We start from the raw sequence: 16,945 nt of genomic DNA, 5'->3' as shown, positions 1-16,945 counted from the left end.
GTCCGGCCGCAATGGGCTCGGGTGGTGGATTCTTCTTCTTCCAGGCTGTTATATTGACCCGGGCCTCTGGCCCCGACGTCAAAATGTCGTTGAACGAGGGACGCGCTGCTCCCCCCCCCCCCCCCTTCCTCTTTGATCCCATTGCCTCAAACATTCCTGATCAACAACAAGGGTCAACTTCATCTACTCGAGAAATTCAAGCGCGGAGTGTAAGGTTTCAAGGCTTACCCAAAGCGACGGGGAGGGGTCTGAATCTGCAAAAATCGGATGAAAGGAGATTGTCCGTGTTGATTTTATAATGTCACGTGTGACCCTCCTCGCTGAGCAGGTGAGCCCTGGCTATTTGGGCTCAGATGTGGGAGGACAGTACTGGCGAGCCCTTCAGATAGTATACAAGCAAGAGCAGATGTTAGAATAAGGAGCAAGCAAAAAAAGCAAGAAAGTTTAAAAGTACTCAACAAGTCTACCCGGGAGGCCAAACTTGGTAGGCACTTGGACACAAAGGTGTCGAAGCTCAAACGCTGGAGCCTCCCACTCTCCCGAGGCCCATAAACATTTCCCCTTCCAGTCTTTGTTGGAAGTAGGAAGTTTGGTGGCGAGGCCCGGGGTGTACTGAGTCCTAGCCGAGAAGTAGTACCAGTATGGCTCGGCCTTGTCGTGCTTTGCCTAATACATCGCCAGGAACTTGTCCAACAAGAGCTCCTGGTTCTTCACCTGTCACCAGATGATGTACGACGATACCAGGATGCGCCACGCGTTTGGGATGAGCTGACCCGGGGCCAGCTTCAGCCGTGCCAGCAACTCATGAACGAAAGGATGACGCGAAAATTGAGTCCGCATTGAAGGGCGCAGTTGAAGATTGCTACTTCCTCGTCAGAGAGGGCTCCAGGTCCATCCAAAGCAAAAGGAACCCTGATGTGCACCGAGTCTGAGATTTGGTGCTCGGCATGGAGGCAGGCCATCTGAGTCTCATCGAAGATTGAGCCCCATGGAGTTACAGCTTTGGACCGACCTCCCGAGGGCCAGGCCAACGATCTCCCAGCGGGGTCTCGGGGTATCCTTTTTGCCCTCTTAGCCCGACCCTTGGACCTCCCTCCGATGCTCTTCTTGGGTGGGGGATAGAGGGGAATGGCCTCGAGGTGACCCTCCGAGCTCCGGCGCTCGGAATCGGTTCTTTTGGACTCCAACCCGTTCTGGACTTCACGAACGACTTCGTCCGAATTGCTCGACATTGTGAAGAAAAAAAAAGTGAAGCGATGGAAGACTCACAGCATTAAGGTCGATTTACTCCGGCGAAAATTCTCCTTTTCGGCAAGCTTGTCCGAGCGGAATCCTCTCTTCCGACCAGGCAAATCCCTTTTCTAACTGAGAAAAACCATTTTCCGACGGTGAGACGTCTCAGACAGAAGAACAGAGATCATGAAATCTTAAAGCTATTCAAGCGTAGGAGGAATGAGATGAAAAAAACCTCGGGATTTTTATAGCCCGAGCTCATCGTCCGCAATGATGACAAACAACTGTCTCCGAAGCTAAAATAGCTCAGATCCAAGCCTAACTTTACACGTGGCGACTCACTATACACGCAATAGAACGACGCTCCGATCCCTGTGCAGCCAACATTCAATGCACCGGCGTCTCTTCGTTTATTGACATCCACGTGGCACTATTTGCACCACGTGTGCGATGCTCAATGGCCAGAGTAAGAGAAACGGCTGCATCTGTATGAGGCGCGAGCCTTGAAGCTCATCGTGGCGACGCTTCACTTCCCCTAGCCTTGAAGTCATTCACTACAGCAAGCAATGCTTCGCTTCCCCAAGCCTCGGTTCTCTTTCCTAAATCTGTTACTCTCTGAGTCCAAGCTTGGACTTAAAGAGTATGGGGGCTTCTGTTATGAGTAAATCTAAACCGAGCCGAATCGAGGTTAACTTTGACATCAGTGAACAAGTCCCCGGACCGATATGCATCTGACTCGATGCGAATGTTCGACCCGGGACTCGGAATGAGTCATCGCACTTTCTACAAGCCGGGTCAGACCTCAGAGCTACAACACCATGTTCAACCCATTTAAGTCAACTCAGAACACGGGAAAGCACCACCTATTCGTCCAGGATTCCTCCGAGCCGAGTCTCTTTACCTGGCATATCAACAACCCACTTATTCATACTTATTCATGGGCTCAGGTCGTCGAATAAGGCTCAGACCATGAGGTCAGCTTGGATAGGAACTTGGTCACGGCGGGAGTAATGCTCATGGCACGATCTCTGAGTAATTGCCAATTACTGCGCACGCGTAGCCCTCGCATAGTGGCGATGACCGTGCCGAGATTACCAGACATGTTCTAAGCGACCCTCAAGTATAAATATAAGACATTTCTACAGGAACAGGTACGCAATACCTTGCACCCTCTCTATTCTACACTACTTAAACCCAGATTCCCTAGCCTGATTTTGGCATCGGAAGGTACCCTGCTTGAGCATGGGTCTCCTTTGTTTCCTGTTCTATGCAGGACCAAGGTTTGTTCCGAGCACGCAGAACTCGGTGGAGGGTGGTCCAGATTTTTGTATCAACATTATTCTTCTTTTTTTTTTTAAACATATTTTTTTATTTTTTTCCTAAAATCTTTAGATCTAAAAGCCGATACTATTTCTTTTTATCTAAATCATTAGATCTTGAAAGATTTTTATCCCCACATTTACATATTTTAACATTCTTTAAATCTCATACCAAAAGCCTTAAATTTAAAGAACCACAAATTTTTTTCTAAATTTTTCAAATTTTCCAATCTAGAAAATTTTGAATTAGAAAATCCATTAGGAATCGCTAGACGAGCCTATTGCAAGACGAAAGTTCTCTATTTCGCCTGGATTCAACTAAATTCTTAATTGAAGATTCAATACTTCTTGTTTATGATAGATGGCTATAATCATTACTTCATTAGCCTTAATTTCTTCTCGTGTTTATAATATATAAGGATGATTCTTTTTATTTTTTACTTTCAAAGATGGTATAAATGTGCCCCCTTTAAAATACCACATTCACTGACCTACACTAAGTTCTACATTTTCATCATTTGACTTGAAAACCGAAATCGGTGTTTTGAATATGTGTGTGTGTGTGTGTGTGTGTGTGTGTAGGGAAAAGGTACTATGCGCTCGACCTCACAAGACCGTCCCATGAGGTCGAGTTGTGTGGGCCCCACCGTGATGCATTTCGAACATCTACCCCATCAGTCAGATGCACCATTCCATCGTGGGCCTAGGTCTCAAAAATCAAGTCAATCCGTGACTTGTGTGGGCCACACCACATACAAAAGTGGGGAGGGGCCATGCACCATTAAAAAATTCATAATCATTTTTTGGGCCCACCGAGATGTGGTTTGCAAATCCAGCCCATCCATTATGTGTGTCCCACTTGGATGAGGGTTCAGACCAAGTTTCAGCAGCATTCAAAACTCAGGTAAGCCCCACCAAGTGCTTTTATATGTTTTTGGCATGTCTTCACATGATTTTAGATGGTATGGCCCACCTGAGTTCTGTATACAGCTGATTAATTTAGAGGGGACCCATCAAAATGCACGGTGTTGATGGTTGACATGCATCACAGTGGGCCCCACACAGCTCGGCCTCCCGGGAGCTTATCGTGAGGTCAAGCGCATAGTACCTTTTCCCTATATATATATATATTCCATTTTTTCTAGCCATCTAACAATCTGACAGGTCTCGGATATTAATCTCAACTTTCGGTTCAAGACGCATCAAAAAGCTGGGACCAATAATCCGCCATAATATCTAAACTTCTCAGAAGCTGAAAATATTCATTAGGCTTCTATGCATCACTTCTTTTCATCAATTACTTTTGATTTTTCCTTCCTCACAGCTAATATTTGACTTAGCTCTTGTTTAATGTCATAGAAAGGTACAAAATTTGGAATGGGACTGCTTTAAGAGATCTGTATCACCTCACATAAAAAAGGCACCACAATTGTCGTTGTATCATCAATTCTAACAGCATTTAGTGCGTGGGTAATCTGTACCATGAAAACTGAAGCTCCATCATGATGATCACCCGCAAAAGGGGAGAAATAAAAAGGGCAGTCTACTCATCAGGTGGGTCACTCAATTGGAATCGTTGGGCAACCAATCATTTACTGGTGGGCTCCCGTATAGTCTCATTTTCAAGAGGTTGATCTCCATCATAAAGCATACTGATTTCATGGTCCTGATTTCCTACACTAGTTTCACATGTTGTTACAACGGTGAATGTGGGTGCTGGCAAAACCTCTACAACACTAAAACACAGCAGGTTAAGAGGTATATATATAGGGGCAAGGAAGAAGACCATTCTTCACCTAAGAAAACTGTTTGGCTCTTCAACTCCTCTATTGCAAATACTATCACCTGGCTTCATGTCCCCTTACTACAGATACAAAAGCTCAACAACAACATAGATTTACAAGAGAGGAAAAAGGGCATAGCATGACATGAAAAGTAAAGACATGAACGAAAAACAAAGGACACCCTAATCCAACCCCCCAACGCAACCCCCAAAACCACCAAAAAAAAAAAAAAAACAAAACAGAATGAAAACAAAAAAAAAAAAAGGGATAAAAGGAAAACTGTTAGAAGCTAAATAAACCCACCACTAACAAACTATAAAAACCCAAGACAAGTACCTAATGCAGAAGGGACTGCTAAAGCAGCAAAAGCCCATATGAACTGGCTCACCACACTCAAATTATCTCATTTATTTCTTGTGAAGCATGACAAGCCACCTGATGCCAACCGCAGCCTTGAAAACTCAGCCAGCGCCCTTCTCTGTATACTATAAGTTTCTAACCAGGCAAAACTTATGTCTGAACCACTTCTCTAAGAAACCACGGCCGACTGCAGGTTAAAGAAGGGTTGGATCATCTAGCAACCATTCGCAACCCCATTAGCTACAGCTCGCTTCTCTGTTGCTGGCTTAGCACCCTTTGGGGCATCTCCAGCTCCTGCGACCAAACCATTCTCCTCAGATGGCTTTCCTTCTGCAAGACCCTGGCCAGATTCCTTGTTCGGAACTGATGATGACAGTTCCAACGGATTCTGCAATCTAACTCTGGGGTTCGACCCATCCTTTTCTTTCTCATCTGCAGGGGCTGTGGCAGCATTGGCTGCCTTCCCATCCCAGACCTGGAGGGGCAAGGCATACAATGAGCTAACATGCATTGAGCCTATGGTTAAAATTTGAAAACAAAACAGAAGGATAAAGTAGAAAAGTTCAACTATCTTCACAGCAACCACAGTCAATTGTATGATCTTTAAAAAACAATATGGTCACTGTAGTTGCTAACCAGTTTGATGCAATCACCAAAAAAAAAAAAAGAATGCCTTGGGCAAAGCCAGGCCTAGTTTGAAAGCAGCTTGGAAACCAAACCTGAAAAAATACCAGGTATTCTTGCTCAGAGCACATTAATGTCACTAAAATAAAACAAAGATCAGGGTATTTTCAGCAGACTTGAGATTGCATAAGCACAGAACACTCAGGCTTTTTCCAGCCTCTACATATCAACAGCTTGCATCACTCAATCATGCCAACAGTTTGGATCTCAATGAATCATTGCTCAAATGGTACAAACAGGAAACCCAAGTGTACTATAGATGTTCTCATGTCAAAGCAATTCATAATTCCTAATAATGCAGTGGATCACTTCTTAGCCTTCAATCACATAAAAAAGCTATGTTTAAAACATTTTGTTCGGTTCCATTATTATGTGCACTAATATAACAAAAAAATTAAGGTTTTCACTGTAATAACTGGAAAAAAAAGGTATCAGAAGATGCAAATCTTGCCTGCTTTTGAAACTGCTGCTTAGCCTTTTTTTCCTGCATCGTCTTTTGACGGCCCTCATAGAACATAAAATCATCCAGGATGCATGTCTTACTAGAATGATCCTTGAAAATTTTTAGAATTTCCACGCCCTGATCAAACTTCACCTGCAGCAGTCGATTCCAATGACCATGAGAATCATGGGAGGAAAAAAATAATTTGTGGTACAATCTTTTATGAAGGATTGCACACCTCCTGAGTATCTCTACTGTTCGTGACAGGTTTGTCCTCATTGTTTTCAAGTTTGATGTGCTTCAGCAAACTGTTGGGCACATCCTTTACAATATGCCACTTCACTGGGAAACAACCAGTCCACTTGTCCTGCTGCCAATATTCCACACTCTTATTAAAATCAACTGGCCCCTCCATCTCTGCCACACCAACAAACTGCCCGCTGGTGTTGACCTGAAACATGAACAAAAACACAGGCTACAATACACAAAAAGAAAAAAGAAAAAAAAAACAACTCAAAATGAACAAAATCTTAAGTAGGATTTTGGATCCTACTCTTCCCAAATGCCTCATTGTAAAGTGTTCAGGAAAACCAAGCTGTTTGTTCATCAGATGACTCCCACGGCATGCAGCCAGAAGAAGAAGCGAAAAAAGGATGCCCCAGTTATATGCAGGTATATAGTGTACCATTGGTCAGTTTTTTTATACACTTGTGTCCCGCCAGATGACCAGTGGTCCAGTTAACATGGCATACAGACAGTAGGGCCCAGCTTGTGAAGAGCCTTGATCTTGCAGACATGCTGCATTGGCAAGCGGGAAGAGTAGTCAAAATTTCAGTCTTGCAAGCAGTCACTGCATTTTTCCTCAACCACAGTGATATGCGTATATAGCATTACTCACGGAAAAGAACAAAAATACAGGGCAGCCACCCGACTTCTCCTGAGCTTCCTGGTATGCAGCATTGAGCTTCTGGTTTCCACCAACTGTGCTTGCCCAGACGTTGTATTTGATACTCTTGTGGATATCATCCTCACTGTATGACTTTATAACAAAGAACTTTGCATCTGAGTACTTGACTGGGAGCTCTACTCGATTGTATTGATCCCTGTCCGGTACTGCAGGGGAATCATCATTACTTCCGTTTGAAGGGAGAGCCTGTCCCTTGACTGCTAATGTGATGTTGGGTGCAAATCCCTTTTGGTTCTTGAAGCGGCCAGCTCTTGGTCCTCTGTTTAGCTCATTCAACCCATCCATGTTTTCATTGCCATAAGCGAAGAGTCCATTACCTCTTCCCCGTGGTTTGTACTTGTTGTCAACAGCCAACCAACCGCGACCATTTGTTCTTGTGTCATAACCATTAGACCCAAAACCAGGTCCAGTTCTAACTGCACTGCCATACATCCTGTTGTTCTGGTACATCCTATTCATGAATCCATGGGCTGAACCCATACCAGATGTAGGTCTTGCAGGATGCAAACCCTTGAAACAAAATTAGAGAAACAATTCAAATGAGATGAACAAAAAAATGCCTCAATTAAAAAGAATCTACAATCCAATAGAGAACACAGCGAGAACATCCAAGCAGGAATCTGCCAGTCCCACACCACATTGATGATCTGGCCCAAATCAGGATGCTCAATCCATCCAATGGGCCATACACATACAAAATAATGGACCATCTAAAAAAACTGTGGCAGATCCAACTCAATCTTCACATGGCCCATCTAATGAGTAACAGGCTCGACCTTTGGGACAGGCCATTGACAGTGTTGTACAATTAAGATTTCCAGCATGCCACTCCCCAGAAAACAAATGACTATGAAAGGAGCAAGCCGATACTAGAAGGCTGTCTTGCATACCATGAGATGTGTGAGGGGGCGAAGATTCTGAGTCCTCGCTGATGGAATGTTACTGACATGTGTAACTGTTGAAGAGATGGAACTACTTGTGGCTGGTCTGGGCTGCCCATCAGAGAAAATGGGACCATCAAACCATGGGACAGGAGACCGCATTCCATCAAATCCATATCTTGGGTCCTGGTAACCGGAAGCAGGAGCACCACTTGGCAAAACACCTCTTCCATTGGAACCATTTGAAGTTAGGGATGCGGTCGGGTAGCTCGGCCGCAGTGGTGTTGTTCCCTTGCTGTTCACACTTCCATTTGCAATTCCATTGGCGTTTCCATTACCCGTTTCTACCGAGAGGGGCACCTGATCAGAAGCAACAGAGGTGGATACATCACCCTGGGTAGCTGGGGCTTGATTAGGTGTGTATGGTGCACTAGGTGGAGTTGGTGGCTGGTAATAAGGAGCTCCATATTGGTAGTGCTGGGGGCCATAGAGCTGACCATCATGACCCATGGTAGGAACTGGGGAACCAGCCGGAGGGTATGCACCATAAGGCGCATATCCATATCCATGGTGATACATAAGAGACCCATTATCCCCATAAACTCCCTGTGAAAAAATTAAACAAACCCATCAAAATTAACACTTAGAAACAAGGGAAGGTACCTCAAAAACTACCAAAAAAAAATATAGCCATGATTCACCAAAAAAAAGGAAGTTTAACGATGGTTTATGAAGTGGAAAAGAAGAAAAACCTTTGACAGAAGTGGACCTTAACATGACCATCACAACGCTCATGAAATTATAAAAGCATTCATTTTCAGAAGAAAAAATACCACAAAATTATACATCAATGTGTGGACACATGACAAAAACTTACATGAGGAGGTATCTCCACTCCATCTGGATTTACAAATCTAGGGTATTCCTCCCAGTCATTAATTGGACCATCATAACCTGAAAAAATCAAAATGAGAAAGGGCGTCAGTGCCAGCAACAGTTGAAAACATGTAATCAAACAATGGAGCAATTACACCATGGAAGTATCATTCAATATCAAAATTACTATTCAGAAGCAGTATCTTTTACCGAAAAGAAATTGGCAAGAAAAGAGATGAAACCCTAACAATAATCAATTAGATGTTTAAGGGAAAAAACCTATGACAGCATGGATCAACAATGACCATGCATAATCAATCATTATATTCATGCAGAAGATCAGCTTACCTCCATAGTAATATGTGGTAGGACCATATCCATTGGGAAGATAACACATGCTCGGATCCATGAAATCCTGAAGTAGAGGGGTCGTAGACCGCTCAGATGATGGGATCGGCACGCTTGCCACTTCACCAGAGTCCACAGACCCATATGGAATAGAAGAAGGCTTCTAAAGAAAGAATAAAACAAAATCCATTAAGAAACTCTCTGTCAAAGCTTAAAATGATAGATGAACAAAACATTCCATCTATAACAAAGATGAGCTCAGAGCTTTAGGGTCACCTTTTTGGTTGCCTCAGGAACTTCAAGGGTCTTTGTCTGAGAATCTAATGACAGTTTTTGCAGTAAATCTGTAGCCTCTGTGTGAAAGAGGAGTGAAGGAAAAGAAACAATCCATCTTTCCCAGAATTTGAGATCAAACTTTCAAAATAATTTTATGACCAAGAGCCTGTTGGCATTTGCTTCTAGCAACTGCAAAATTGATCCCCAGGAGAATTGTTTCCTGAGAATTGCTCAAGTGAAAAAAATGAATGCGGTTAACATGCATAAGAAAAGCAATTTCCACGTGGGTTTCAATAGGGAGCATTGAATCCACACTGTTTCCTGTGGAATGGCCCACTTAAGTCTTGGATCTACCTCATTTTTGGAGTTATACCTTAACATGATGTGATGAAACATATGGACTGTTTGGACGGTGTGGATGCCGCACTGTCATCACAATGGGTCCCACAGTGTGCAGGTAGCGGTTATAGGAAATTTGCATCCATTAGGGTTCTCCAGAGATGAGATTTGTAAGCCCATGCACATGTGCAATACAACTCATGCACGCCACATGTTTACCATCATGACACATTGGTCTGTCCAAGATACAATATATCCATAGAAGAATACCACTATATTGATGCCTAGCTCGGGAATTAGGTTGATATAGTGGCCAAGAGGACCACACTTTGTAGAGAAAATGTACGGCTCACTTTGGCTGAAGTTTTCTAACCCAATCACACTTTGGCTGAAGTTTTATAAACCAACCACCTCTTTCCAATATTGCGGCCCACCTTCTTAGTGGGCCAGAATAATTTTAGGGAAAACATGCTCGGAACAACTGAAGGATGGATTTGATCTCGGACATACGTGCCATGATGCCACATGTGTGGTGTACGGCTCTACACTCATGTTCAATTAACAAACCTTCCAACAAGAGAAATTTTTTACTTTGCAGGTGCTTTTTGCAAGTTTGTAGAAGCAGAAACAACTGTAGTAAACAAGAGGCGAGGCAATGCATGAAAAAGCATAAATTTGGAATTTTTATCTAAAATTGATTAATTAAGTGGCCGACCAAACACACTTAAAGCCTAAAAAGGTGATTTTCATAATCAAAATCACAAAAAAAAAAAAAAAAAAAAACACCAATTTTTTTAGCATAGCCAAACAGACCCTAAATCCAAATTTAAAAAACAACAACAACAAAAGAGCAAAGCTCAATCCCATCCCCACTCAATAGATGAGAAGTGATATGCATTCACACACCTGCATACAAGAACCAGATAACTCATCAGGTAGGCCCACAATGGATGTGCCCTATCCTAAAAATCAGAATGGTCAACATAACTGCTGGGTCGGAGCATTGAAAGTGGACCATTAGTCAAACTTTTCTTTATCCATCCATTTCTTTCCTCAAATCATGCAATTAATACCATCGGTTCACTCAATTTTTGAGCCAGGTGACATTTAATGATGGGGCACACCTGATGAGCAGCCTGGATATTGGATCTGTGTGCCGCAACATGTTGGGAGTGCAAGAAAACAATCAGAAGGTTCCACACAGAATACATCATGAAGAATAAACATGTTTTCCTGAAATTTTATATTTCAATCACAAGAAATCAACAAAATTAGCCCATCTTGAATACCCAATTAGCCATTTAATAACAAAAAAAAAGCCCTTCTACAAATTGATACACAGTCCAACTGAAACCACCACACAGATCCAAATAACCAAAAAGCAAAGGAAACATAAACAAACAAATCTCCATTCAATCACCCAACAGAAGGTGCAGCAACGACAATAAGTACAAGTGGAGCACACAGTTCAATGATCCAAACCGTTAATGTGAGAGAAACCCCATCTTAGATGAAGTATGCCCCCAGCATATCCCCGATACGAACCTTCTATCAATGGCCGGCAAATACGAATTGAATTAATGACCACAGCAATAGTCCACATACATAGGGCAAAGATAGATGGCTAGGATATGCCGCTCTTGTAGGTTTTGGTGGGGCATAATCATCAGATCAACAACCAAAATCACAAAACTATGATATCACCATTCCTCAAAAAACGTACCTACAACCATGATAACAATCTAAATACAAAAATAAAAGATACAAAAACATGAATCTCTATCCAATCACGCAAAAACCACAACCAAACACCACTTTCAATAATACCACTAAATATTTCAAGCAAAATCACCATTCAACCAAATAGTAGCAGTAGCAGTAGCAGTAGCAGCAGCAGTTAGTAACAACACAACAAGCCTTAAATTCGATTCAAAAAACCATGATCCAGAGAAAAATCATCAGAATATAAGAATGGAAAATCCCGGTAATATACAGGGGAAAAACCCCACTAACCCTTACTCTCTGATCTAAACATAGAACCTAACAAAACCCAGACAAACCAATCAACGGTCGATGTGAAAGAGATCACGGAAAGAGAAACTAGGGCCCACCCAGATGCTGAAATAATTTGAAAGGATACGATCTGCCGCAGGAGCGACGGTGGCCATGATCAGATCTTCGGAGGAGAGGTGCCGCGCGATGGTAGAACACGAAACCCTGAGAGAGAGAGAGAGAGAGAGAGAGAGAGAGAGAGAGAAACCCTAGAAGAGAGAAAAACCCTAGGAGAGAGAAATGGAGGGGTGGGTCACTCTAGAAGGAAAAGGAAGAGCCGCCAACGAAAGAAAGAGGGTTTTGTTCATGGAAAAGCGGTGATTCAAATAGCTCCACGGCTCTGCCTTCAACACCGGGTGTTTGGTACTCCTACGTACTAAGCTTCATCCGTAGTCCTCTATACTTGCCTTTAACAATCTCCGTTGATCACCACTCCAGATGGACCCTTGATTCAGAAACCCTATTCTCACCTATTTAATGATCGTTTGAACCGCATTTTTCGCCACTGTTAGTGTTTTCGATATGGAGAAATAAAAAGTTTATATGGAGGTTGAGATTATTCGAGATATGCAGATTTTTGTGCAGTCTCCATGATTTGATTTGGTTAACTTTACCAACTGTATTGCTCGGATGAACACTTGTATGGATGGATGGACGAGAATATTTAGGAGGTATCGTTTCAGATAGCGCTGCGGACTATTGAACAGTGAGCCGCGAGGAGAGAAACCCTAATTGGAAAAGGACACCCTTGTCCCTAGAGGATTAGGGCAAGACCCAGAAGAGGAATGATTCGATACTCTGGCGGAGTATGATAATTGATGCGCATGCACACAGGAATCGTACCCGAGGCTTTTGTATATCTCGAACTAAACTGATCAAACGGCGGATCGCACCGTACAACCGTACATGGAATGAAAATAATAATGGTTGGACAACTCCGACCTCTGATAAACGTAAATCCGTTGGTTGAATCCGAACCTAAAAATGTTTTCTAACGTCCCATCAACAGATTTCAAAGGTTCAATGAATATAATTTTGACACGAGTTCAACACAAGCCACACCAAGCAAGAGTCCCTGGGGTCGCGAATTCGTGCCAAAGCTAATCAAAATGGGTTTCCATCTCTGTGGTGTGCCAATCAAAATGAATTTCCAACTGTGTGATGTGTTGATGCTGTGTTTTCTAATCGTCCTCACCAGGCTTCTAAATCCCTGCACAAGTAAAACAACGATAGGCTCAAGCGGGGACTATCCGAGGACAAATTTAGGCATAGAATATGGGTCTATATGTGGTAGGGTTTCTGTGCTTTAACCCTCTTCATACATTGAGACTCCGTTTATAACTCTAAGTGAGTTCCGTTGTTGGAAATATTTTCCTATTTGGCAAGTGTTGGTTGTAACTATCTTCCAAGATCCTTGTCGGAGATCTTGGAACGATCTTAATGATAAGGTTAAGTGGTCGGGACCTGAGAAGACTATAATAGATAATCGAGCCCAACCAACTGACGCTGCTGTAGCTCTAAGGGTCGATGTCATCCTGATGTCAGTTTCCAGAGTTACGTGTTTGGATGGGATTGAATTGACCCATACAGTAACTTGTTGGTCGTAACAACGAGAGCTCGATAGCATGATTCTTCACTTGTGGTCAGGTCATCGAGCCATTCATAGAGGTAGTGTTCGGTCATGCAACCCGGGTTACCTTCCTGTGGTTGTTATTCTCCTATACTGGTCGCCTTAGGTCAGTTCATTTTTACCCATAATAGTAGCCCCCTACTTCCGAGCTTGTTTTCACAACCTGAGGAAGTAAGTTGGTGGGGACTGGCACTTATGCAGTATCGTTTAGGAGGTCAGATCAACTAGTCATCATTGTAGGAGAGAGAAGGGCGACATGCGTGGAAATCGAGGAGGATCTATAATTATAGTGACGGTGCGCTCGAGGGGGCATGGGCTTGCATGATGTCTCTTCGGCTTACAGCTCATAGCGTGTGGACGTGTGGCATTGCCTTGGAAGTCGGGTCACCCTTTGAACAAAAGCCACCACGTGAAAGGGCGCGTGCACTGGTACGACATCCTTTTGGTTTTTGACCAGTGGTGTGCGAGCACATGGCCCTGTCTTGGAGATCGGGTCGGGATCGTGAATGGATGGACGCCACATGGAAGGTAACGTAAGCTGTAACGCCTCCTCAGCTGCAGCATTAAATGCGGGTGTTTACTGCCTGCAACCGAGGATCTTTATAAAAGGGGGAAAAACCCTAGTAGCCCAGTGTGAACGCTAGAAATCGGCGCCCACGTAGGTTAGCGTGTTTTGGGTTCGATTTGTGAGGTGATTAGGTTGATTTGTGGATTTTGGAGTCGCCACTAGCCAATTAATCTCAGAACCCCGCAGTCGGCTATAAACCGCGGAATACGTAAGGTTGGAGAAATCCGAAGACTCTTTAACCTTAGATTGACTTCTGGTCTGCGATCTGGGATTCCGAGTAAGGGACCTCGATTACAAATAGGGAAAGTGTTAGGCACCCTCTTTGCCCGTACGAATATACGGTCTCTACTTGGTGTGGTAAGGAAATCTCAAGGGATGGATGCTATGGTCGGGATAGGACTAGGCACACACAAATTTCTGATGCAGTAAGATCCGAAATTTCGACAAGCTACAAAGCATACGTCCAGGAATGTGTCTAGAAAGCGGATGTAATAATGCTTATGCTAAAATGTAAAGAAAAATGAACCAAATTATTAGGAATTTCTGATGTGACAGGATCTGATGTATGGCAAGTCACAGAGCATATGTTCACTAAAGATCTAGAGAAGCAGGGAGGTTGAGAAGGGAATAGATGCCATGATGAATGCTTGTATGAAATGATTTGATCTTTGGCTTGAACTTGAATAAGCTAAAACATGGACCGAACCATGACTAATCTAGGCTAGGCCTAGGGATTGAAAAGGTTAAGAGGAGGGGCCAGGGGTGGCTAAAAGATCATAACTTGGAGGTTTGGGAGCTCCTTCCCTGTCCTTCACTCTCTCTCTCTCTCTCTCTCTCTCTCTCTCTCTCTCTCCCCCTCCCTCTTGGATGTTGATGTGTTGTTGTGAAAATGTGAAGAGAAGAGAGCTATTTACAGCCTTCTCCAAGGGTCTTATGGTAAATGTGGGGTTTATGATGGGTAAAAGCTGATGTGGCAAGTTATGAGTTGTAAGGCCCGTATTCTAACCCATACTGTTTCGTAAGCTTCCGCGGTCATCCCGGTCGAATTCTAGCGACCCGCGATGCGTAGACTTCATTTGCCCGCAACCTTAAGTCGTCTCCCGTATTCTAGAGTCGGCTCGACCCGAGACTTGTACCCTTACGACTGCGTCGTCGTCACAGTTCCGACGTCACGTGTTATGCGACGAGGCGATACCCAAGCCAGGAGATGTGGGCCCGCGTTCAGTTTGAGAAAACACCACACATTTGTGAAATTCTAAGAGAATCTTTACAACATGTCAAATCAATCAAGTACCATATCACATCATGTCAAGTACAACACCCCATCCCCAAGCAACCCCAAAGTCAAAGCAACCCATCCCTTACATGTCAAAGTACACATCACCTATCACTCACTCACCGACCCCTCTCTCTTTAACATCCCATCCTCTCTCTCTCTCTCTCTCTCTCTCTCTCTCTCTCTCTCTCTCATTTTCTTCATTTTTAAGAAAACCCTAAGCAACCCACGTCCAAGCAAGAGAGCTCCATGAGAGGAGCTTTAGTGTGGCCCACTTCCTACCCTCTTATCTCCCATCTCAACCCTCCATTTTTCATCATCTTTCATTAAGATTGAAGCCAGGGAGTTCAGCGTTCCATCGGACCAAGAAGGAGGCCAATAGGTGGGTGATCCACCGTTGATTTTCTATTAGAAGGCCCACTTGTGATGGGACCCATTTTTTTATGTATGTATTGTGATCATAGAGGGCCCATTGTGGCGGGGTCCCTCTATCACCATCTGATCTTTCCTTTTTCTCTTTCTCTCTCTTTTCTTTTTAGTACGGTAATGATGATGATGAGATGTGTGGCCCACCACAATGTTTACATCCAAGCCGTCTACTAGTGGACCCCATCCATGTGGGACACACTATGAGGTTTATATGTCATCCCAACCGTCCATCTAGGACGTGGCCCACCCCACATGTGTGGGTGGGGCCCTCCTTGATGTATATATTCTAATTCACTCCGTTCATTCATCCAAAATGGTGTGGCCCACCATGATTTATGTATTTTATCGACATCGTCCATCTGTTTTATCCAGGCCATCTAGTGGGCTTGGATGATGAGAAAACACAAAAATCAGACCGATCAGGTGGGCCATGTCCATGTGGGATCCACCTTGATAAGGTATTTATCCACACCGTCTGTCTAGCGTCCCTGGACACTGGACATAGCAGGCAGTGGAGGTGGCTAATAGTGAAGTGTTAACTGACAGTGGGGTGTACTCGCCAGCTGCATTAGAGAAAGAAAATAATAATAATAATAATAATAATAATAATAATATAATAATAATAATATATATTATATATATCATGAGGGGAGGGTGGCCTGCACGTGGGACCCACCTCTGTTTCATTTAAAGCTGCAACGTGCAGCATAGCTAGGCAGCTACCCTGCCATTAGACGTCAGCCAGGGTTCATGGGACCAATCCATGTCGTTCGTCCATTAGATGGGCCACACCTCTTGCATGTGATGGTGGGACCCACCCCACATGTGGGATACACCTTGAGGTATATCATTGTCCAGGCCGTCCGGGGCCTGGACGTTGATGTATATATTATATATTATAATATATATATTATATATATTATATGTTATATTATATAAAATATACATGATGGTGGGCCCTACGTGGGACCCACCTCTACCTTTCTAGTGCAGCCAACTGCATGTACAACAACTATATAGCTACTCCTTTGATGGCAGCAAGCCTGCAGGCCCCATAATGATGTATGTGTCTTATCTACGCCGTCCACGGTTTGGATGGTGGGGCCCACCATGATACATGTGTTGTATCCATACCGTCCAACCATTTGTGAGATCATTTTATGGCATGGGAAAATGAGTGAGTCAGATCTAAAGTTCAAGTGGACCCCCCACCCTTTACAATAATAGTGGGGCACAGTGACATCCACTGTTCAAATTTCTAAGGGCCACCATAGTTTCCAATTAAGCTGATATTTGTTTTCACTTCATTTATCTCAATGTTAACTTATGAATAGGTTGGATCTCAAAAATACATAAGGGTGAGCTGTAACGCCCTAAAATTCGGGGGTCGAGCATAACTCAGCTCCCGAGTTTCAAAACATCACTTATGAAACATATTGAATGATGGATATATGTTGTCTGTATGAGTGCATAAAACATGG

The 16,945-nt window shown here is 43.5% G+C and overlaps 1 protein-coding gene across 2 annotated transcripts; it reads right to left on the bottom strand.

The window, feature by feature from the left end:
• Positions 1-4,349: 4,349 nt before the first annotated feature.
• LOC131233416 (YTH domain-containing protein ECT2) lies at positions 4,350-11,853 on the bottom strand. 2 transcript variants are annotated; one of them, XM_058230117.1, is made up of 9 exons: positions 11,650-11,853; positions 9,171-9,238; positions 8,895-9,057; positions 8,548-8,624; positions 7,680-8,276; positions 6,721-7,299; positions 6,061-6,273; positions 5,832-5,975; positions 4,350-5,171 (listed from the first exon to the last, which is right to left on the bottom strand). In XM_058230117.1, exons 1-9 carry the CDS (start codon positions 11,675-11,677, stop codon positions 4,911-4,913), a joined length of 2,130 nt encoding a protein of 709 aa, XP_058086100.1. In that variant the 5' UTR covers positions 11,678-11,853; the 3' UTR covers positions 4,350-4,910. The 2 variants fall into 2 exon arrangements, with proteins under 2 accessions (XP_058086100.1, XP_058086099.1); XM_058230116.1 differs by having other exon boundaries at positions 9,171-9,247; positions 11,650-11,852.
• Positions 11,854-16,945: the final 5,092 nt, after the last annotated feature.

Source organism: Magnolia sinica, chromosome 18 (assembly GCF_029962835.1).
Source record: "Magnolia sinica isolate HGM2019 chromosome 18, MsV1, whole genome shotgun sequence".
NCBI classification, from domain to species: Eukaryota; Viridiplantae; Streptophyta; class Magnoliopsida; order Magnoliales; family Magnoliaceae; genus Magnolia; species Magnolia sinica.
Note: the sequence above shows the minus strand (reverse complement) of the source record. Positions and strands in the feature narration are given on the sequence as shown.

What these genes read in the sequence shown, in the direction of transcription:
- LOC131233416 (XM_058230116.1), bottom strand. Translation starts at nt 11,677, where the DNA reads ATGGCCACCGTCGCTCCTGCGGCAGATC. An exon ending in CGTCGCTCCTGCGGCAGATC is followed by an intron (nt 9,248 to 11,649) that starts GTATCCTTTCAA and finishes TCTTTCACACAG; the next exon opens with AGGCTACAGATTTACTGCAA. An exon ending in TACCACATATTACTATGGAG is followed by an intron (nt 8,625 to 8,894) that starts GTAAGCTGATCT and finishes TGATTTTTTCAG; the next exon opens with GTTATGATGGTCCAATTAAT.